This window comes from Alexandromys fortis, unplaced genomic scaffold (assembly GCF_014885135.2).
Source record: "Alexandromys fortis isolate MF-2015 unplaced genomic scaffold, M_Fortis_MF-2015_v1.1 scaffold_394, whole genome shotgun sequence".
NCBI classification, from domain to species: domain Eukaryota; kingdom Metazoa; phylum Chordata; class Mammalia; order Rodentia; family Cricetidae; genus Alexandromys; species Alexandromys fortis.
In genome coordinates, this window is record NW_026068271.1 from 410999 (window position 1) to 418137 (window position 7139).

General features: G+C 50.3%; 1 protein-coding gene across 2 annotated transcripts; it reads right to left on the minus strand.

Annotated features, from left to right (window-relative positions):
* Positions 1-218: 218 nt before the first annotated feature.
* Dmac2 (distal membrane arm assembly component 2) lies at positions 219-7139 on the minus strand. 2 transcript variants are annotated; one of them, XM_050132020.1, is made up of 6 exons: positions 7012-7139; positions 5439-5632; positions 3969-4049; positions 1899-2035; positions 1653-1815; positions 219-1104 (listed from the first exon to the last, which is right to left on the minus strand). In XM_050132020.1, exons 1-6 carry the CDS (start codon positions 7027-7029, stop codon positions 927-929), a joined length of 771 nt encoding a protein of 256 aa, XP_049987977.1. In that variant the 5' UTR covers positions 7030-7139; the 3' UTR covers positions 219-926. The 2 variants fall into 2 exon arrangements, with proteins under 2 accessions (XP_049987977.1, XP_049987976.1); XM_050132019.1 differs by lacking the exon at positions 7012-7139 and adding an exon at positions 6624-6765.

The following is a 7139-nucleotide window of genomic DNA, read 5'->3' on the forward strand; positions in this document are numbered from 1 at the left end:
TTTTTTTTTTGTTTTTTCGAGACAGGGTTTCTCTGTAGTTTTGGATCCTGTCCTGGAACTAGCTCTTGTAGACCAGGTAGGCCTCGAACTCACAGAGATCCACCTGCCTCTGCCTCCCGAGTGCTGGGATTAAAGGAGTGTGCCACCACCGCCAGTTTAATTTTGAACCTTTAGAACTATCCATCTGGATCCAGTTGGGAGGAAAAGCCACAAGGTAATGCGAACAGGGAAGTTTAATATAAAGAATCATACATTTGCACGGTGTATTGGGAGTCGTGACAGTCACTGGTAACATGGGTACAGGAGTCATTCAGTCGATAGGGTGCCGACCTCACCCAGCAATCTGGGTCCTGGGGAACCACTGTACACTTCAAGCTCCAGGCAGTCCTGGCCTTTCCGTTGCATTCTCTCCAGCGCCCTCTACTGATGAAAGGACCATTTTTCCCAAGGGCTAGGATCCGTTTTCACAGAACAGGAAAACCCCACATTTGAAGTACAAGTCAGTAAATGGTTCCAATTTTAGTATATGTGCTGCTAAAGCGAGCACGCAAGCCTGTAAATCCATGGGCGATGCCATGGGGCTTGGGGTACTGCTAGCCTTTAATGAATGTGGATGCACCCTGCACAAGGAGGAACCACCACTGTAAAGAACCAACAGCCTCTCATGTTGGCCACAGTCCTGCTGACATGTATGTGGACAGTTTGGGGGAATGCTCTTGGTGAGCAGGGATAATGAGAAACCGTAGCACTGTGAGGACATGGGGACAGCTGTTTGATAGCTGCAGGCAAACACCAGTCAGCACCCTGACTCAGCCTTCTTATTTGCCAATGCTCCTTTGGGTTGAATGGACCTCACTGGAAGCCAGAGTGAGAAAACATCACACTCCACAGAGCCCCACAAGATCCTGAAAGAGTGGGGCCACAGGCTAGGGAGAGATAGGGCTCGGTGTGTTCTGAGGCTGCTGGTCTGGCTCCAGCTTCAGGCCCTGGGCCCAGTCAGTGCCAAGGACCTCACAATGGGGCAACATTTCTTCTACCAGGATCTGAGTGAGGCCTGGGTGGGACACGGCAGGGAGGTCTGAGATGTCCAGCCTGCGGAGATTCCTGAAGGGTGAGAAGGATGGTGTGAGAGCGGCATCTGTGTGTGACCCCAATTTCAACTAATAGTTCCTCTTTTTATTCTTTGTGGGCGTGTGTGTGCGAACGGATGGACCCCAGGGCTTCACACATTCTGCTGCTGACCCACACCCCTAGCCCCTTACTGGTACATTCTAAGCAAACATTCTAGCTCTGATATGCTCCCAGCCCCTCACTGGGGGACTCTAGACGGGCTCCACCACTGAGCCACATACTGGGGAGTCTAAACAACTATTATCACTGAACCACACCTCTAGCCCTCCAGTAAAACTCTACAGCTATCTAAATATGTGAAATTTACTGCTCTCCCCGACAGTGTGACTCCCACAGAGTTTCCGTCCATATACAAAGGAAACAAGCCTGGAGTCAGTTCTTTCTCAAGACAGAATGCTCAGCTATGCTCACCTACCACAGGTACTAGATCACAACAGGGAGGGTACAGACAGATGGCTAGCAGCACCCAGAACCCCCTTCTGGCTCTGCTGGCATAGGGTCCGTCTGGGCAGAGATCTTACTGGAGGTGGTGGAGGCAGGCAAGGCCCCGTTCCGAGACTTGGGGGCACCCGGCCAGCGAGAGCTCCTGCAGCGAGTCAGCCAGAAGGTAGAGACGGCTAAGGCACCAGTCATCCACGTTGGGGCAGCGCTGCAGCGACAGGAACCGCAGCTCCTTCAGGGGCACTGATGGATGAGAAGGTGGGTGGCACCAGGGGCCTTTCTGGAGCCCAATACCAAAGGGGAATCCGCCCCCCTGGCCTACTCACGGAGGTTGCTCATGCCCTGGTAGTTGATGGCACAGCCACTGGCATCCACAGCCTCCACAGGAACCTTCCGGAACTCCAGGAACTCGGTAGGAAAATGGCCACGCTCATTTGGACGGATCCACTCCTTGTTCTGAAACCTAGAATGAGGAGTAGGGTGATGACACTGCCTGGCTTCCCAAGTGTGGCCATCCTAGCAACAGTGGCAGGTCGGCACCCTCCTCACTCCTTCTCACAGGACACCAGAAGCCCGGATACTGTCCAGTGTCGGAGCCAGGAACTGAGCTGGTCATGGCTGCATTTCTGGAAGCCCAGCATTTGAGAGGCTGAGACCAGAGCACTGGGAATTCAGGGTCAGCCTGGGCTAGAGTGAGACACCCCTACCCCCCAGAATACATTTACTGAAGGAAAGAGCTACATGTGTCTCTGCTGAAAGCAATTTTCAGATACACATCTCATCCTAAGGAGTCGGCAGAAGTCCTCAGACCAGGTAGGAGTCATAAAGCCTATAGAAACTGAGTATTTTTCCAGAAGGAAGAAAACATCCAGGGGGGCCAACGAGAGATGGTTTAGTGGGTAAGGCTGCCTGGTGCCAAGTCTGCCAGCCAGTTAGTTCCTCAGGGCCCCCATGGTGAAAGCAGAACTCACTCCTTTAAGTTGTCCTTTGACTGCCACATACACACAGTGGCAAAAGCACACCCTCATATACTTAACAGGTAAATGTTAAAAATATATATATTTAAAGCTGGGTGGTGGTGGTATATGCCTTTAATCCCAGCACTTGGGAGGCAGAGGGAGGCTGAGCTCTCTGAGTTCAAGTTCTACGAAGCAAGTTGCAGGATAGCCAGAACTGTTATAGAGAAATTCTGTCTTGAAAAACAAACACACACACACACACACAAAAAAAAAAATAACCCCCATATATGATATATATACACATACACATTTTTTAAAAGGGGAAAAAGGAGCATAAAGAAAGACCTTTTTGCTGTTTGCCTTTTGAGGGAGGGTCTTGGGTCTCGCTATGTAGCCCATGTTGGCCTACAATTTCTAACTCTTCAGCTTCAACCTTCAAAGCTGGGATCTCAAGGACATGCCACCCTGCCCAGCTAGGAGATCCACTCAGTCTGCCCTCCTCTACCTCCCCAGAGCTGGGGTCAGAGGAGTGTGACACCTCACCAGGCAGAAAAACACTTTTTTGAGGTGGGGTTTTGCTCTGTAGCCCAGGCTGAACTCATCAAGAGTAGCCAGAATCAAGGATTTGCACATCACCCGGCTGCCTGGTGTGACTGAGCACTGAGACATTCCACCTCATGACAGCTGTTTAGACTGAAATCCCAGTCTTGAAAGCAATCCCTGTATTAGCAATGCCACACATAATTCTTTTACTTATTTATGGTGTTTCTGAGACAGGGTTACACTATATATATTCTGGCTGTCATAAGACTCACTCTGTAGACCAGGTTGGTCTCTGAACTCACAGAGACCCACCTGTCTCTGTCTCCCAAGTGCTGGGACTAAAGGCATGTGCCACCATGCCTAGCTATATCTAATTTTTAAATTATTTTTTAAAGGAGGAAGTCTTAAGATAGAGCCATGACTGGCCTAGAACTCACAGAGACCCACCTGCCTCTGCCCCCATGTGCTGGGATCAAAGGGCTGGCTGTTAATTTAAAATTTGTGTGTATTTTTTTGTCTTTGTGTATGTGTGTCTACAAGTGTGCATGTTGGGCATTGCCATCAGATGCTTTTCCACCACGTCTTTGAGACAGAATCACTCACCTAGGGCTTGCTAGTCAGGCTAGGTGGCTGGCCAGCCAGAGAGCCTCAGGGATTGTCCTGCCTTTACCCCCTTGGCAGTGGGATCAGGGTGTACCCCACATGCCTGACTTTTACAGGGGTGCTAGACTCATATCCTCATGCATATGTAACAAGCACTTTACCAGCTGAGCCTTCGCCTCAGCTCTGCATGCAATCTCATTTTATAAACGACAAACTCGAGTCCTGATACACGGCTGTTAAGACAGCAGAGATGCTCCACCCTCCCACATCCTCTCATGATAGCTGTCGTACTTCACTGCGCCTCCCTGCTTCAGGATGAAGAGGGCACCTGTGACATATGGGCCATATTTCTTCTGGATGTCAGCGAAGGATCTGTGGAGAAAATGAGAGCAAAGGTGAAGCCTGGGGCCTCTCACTATGTGCCAGTTCTATGAGGGAAGACTACAAGGCTGCAGGCAAGTACTGACTAGCTGGCTGCAAACCTGAGTGCCTGTTCAGTGCCGTGTACTAGGATCACAGTGGACAGAACACATCACTGCCTCTGCCTCTGTGGAACCACCTAGTAGCAGAGGAGAGACAACAAAGCAAGAAGTAACTGCAAATCTCAGAAAAGCAGTTCTGAGAAGACGGCAAATCGGGGGCAGCCTGACAGTGGAGACTCGTGTTAAAAACCATTTCTTGGTCAGGTATGGCACACACAGAAGGTAGAAGCAGGAGGATCAGGGCTCAAATCTAGCCAGGCTGAGCTATGAGAACCTCCCTCAATAACAAAACAAATCAAACAAAAAATGAAGCTGGAGATGGCTCAGCTCAGTTGAGGGCACTTGCTGCTCTTGCAGAGTATTCAGCTGGATTCCCAGCACCCCACATCCAGTGGCTCAGAACCGCCTCAACGACAGCTCCAGAGAGCAGGATAAAAGCGAGCAGTAAGAGAATGGATGTGGTAACTGTGATGGTCTGAATGAGAATGGCTCCCATAGGCACATGTCTGAATGCTTGCTCCCCAGTTGGCAGAACTGTTTGGAAAGGATTAGGAGGTGTGGCCTTCTTAGAGAAAGTGTGCCACTGAGGGTGGGCTTTGAGGTTTCAAAATCTCATGGCCAGGCCCAGTATCATGCTCTTTTTTTGGGCTTGCAACCTGTGGAGCTACTGCTCCAGTGCCAGGCCAGCCTGCCACCATGCTCCCATCATGATGGTCATGGACTAACCCTTTGGAATTGGGAGCAAGCCCCCATTTAAATGCTTTCTTTTAAAAGCTGTCTTGGTCATGGTTTTTCTTCACAGCAATTGACCAGTGACCAAAATACTGACCTTAAAATGAAAGGTATACGGGCAGGCCACACAGAGTGAAGTGGTGGGATCGACCCTGGGAATCCTCTGACACTGATAGACTAGATGTGAAGGCAGAGAGAGGCCACAGACGATGCCTTCAAATTCACCCTTAGCAACTGGGCGGCCAGTGGCACCCATCCTTAGAGAGTAAGATTTCTTTTAAAAGGGAAATGTGAAAGATGTTTTAGCCACATATGTCTGAAAAGTCAGCCTGACCACCCAAGCAGGGCTGGTGGTGGAGTGCCTATAGAGTGGAGTCTCAGAGAAGGGATGGGCCAAAGAGGAAGATGTGAGCTGATTATGCTGGCAGTGGAAGCCACAGCTTGGCCTGGGACTGACTAGAACAGGAGCGGGGGTGGGGGGGGGCTCTTGCCGGAAGATCTGGCCAGCAGGGTCTTTTAGGAGTCCTGCCAAGCCACAGGTTCTCACCGATTCTTCCGGTTCACCTTCAGTATCTGCTTCCGAAGCAGGTACTCTCTCAGAAGATGGATGTCATGGAAGTAGTCCGAGAGGAACTGTAACAGCGTTCTTTTCTTCCGACTGCTGTCCGGGGTCACAGGCTCACTCACGCTATGGATGCCCCTGGCCCTCCCATTCCATCCTCGGGCACCCAAGCGCAGGAACTGGAGAAGGGGAGAGGGAAAGGATTGGGGTGAGCCTGGAGGTGGATTCCACCCCTAAATCTTACACCATGACTTTTAATTTTACCCCTTAATTAAGCCAGTCTTGATTTTCTCAAGATCTTCTAATTTTCCACCAAATCCTTATTTTTTTTCGCCCCAAACTCCCATTATACCTTAATTTCTCATCAATTCACTTTTTTGGGGGGGGGCAGCATATGTATGCAGTATGCATTCTTGTGCCAGAGGTTGAGGCCTGGTTCTTCCTTAATTGCCCTTTACTATATATATTGAGGCAGGGTCTCTCACTTGTACCTGGAGCACCCCAACTCAGCTACTCTAGTCAGTCAGTTTGACTGAGGAGAGTGCTGGGATTACAAGAGGGCTGCCATGCCTGGCTTTCAGCAACTCTGGTTGTCATGCACTTCAACGTGAGCTTTAACAATGACCCAGATTTTACCCAGCTCTTCCTAGGGTCTTGCTTAACTACTAATTTCTTGGCTGCCCCTCCATGATCGATGTAACTTTCACTGTTAGGGTATCAACGAAGCACTCTACCACTAACTACATTCTCCAATTTAATGACTATTGGGAGTTCTAGGAATTTCCTTTGGACTCTTCCTCGGAACTCCACATTCACTCCTTGGTTCCTGCCTGCAACATCGAGTCCTTTGATTTCCTCCCTCCCTCCCTTCCTTCTTCTTCTCCTCCTTCCTTCCTTCCTTCCTTCCTTCCTTCCTTCCTTCCTTCCTTCCTTCCTTTCTTCTCTCCTGTTTTTTTTTTGTTTGTTTGTTTGTTTTGTTTTGGTTTTTCGAGACCGGGTTTTTCTGTAGCTTTGGAGCCTATCCTGGAACTTGCTCTGTAGACCAGGCTGGCTTCGAACTCACAGAGATCCGCCTGCCTCTGCCTCCGGAGTGCTGGGATTAAAGGCGTCCGCCGCCACCGCCCGGTTTGAGTCCTTTTATTTTCTATTAAGGTTTACTTGTTTATTTACCGACGGGATTCCTGATCCCCCTGCCTCCGCAATCCCAAATGCTGGCATTAGAAGATCCTTAAATTCCCCAGGAATTTCGCGCAAAAGTATCCTTAATTCTTTCTGCATTCCCCCCAAATCCCAGAACCTCGTTCAGTCCTTCCAGGTCCGATTCAAGCCGCTTTCCCAGGATTAGCAGGCCTAGTCCTCTGATTGGCTAGTCCGCCCTCATCCCTTGGTTTCTCTACCAAGCCTCCGCCCAGCGAAGCCCGAGACTCTCTGTGGCCCCAGAGAGGCCCACTGGCGTCCCTAGGGCAAGGCCCGGCCGGACACGCTTTGCCCCCGCAGGCTCGAGGAGAGAGGCAAAGTGAACTACAGTTGGAGGGCTCCAGGCGCCGCGGTGACCTACCGCCCTGGGCGCCGCCATCTTGCCCGATGACGTAAGGAAAGAGGGCGGGACTTTCCTGCGCAATACGTGGTTCAGACGCAAACGACTACTTTTGTGGCCACACCCCTCCTTTTTTTTTCTTCTTTTTA

Bases quoted from the DNA above. Each gene is read 5' to 3' on its own strand.
- Dmac2 (XM_050132019.1), bottom strand. From the start codon at position 6,731: ATGCAGAAAGAATTAAGGATACTTTTGCGCGAAATTCCTGGGGAATTT. The intron at 1,816-1,898 runs GTGAGTAGGCCA...CTCATCCATCAG, and splicing joins CCAGGGCATGAGCAACCTCC to TGCCCCTGAAGGAGCTGCGG. The intron at 1,105-1,652 runs GTAAGATCTCTG...CTCACCCTTCAG, and splicing joins GCCTGCCTCCACCACCTCCA to GAATCTCCGCAGGCTGGACA.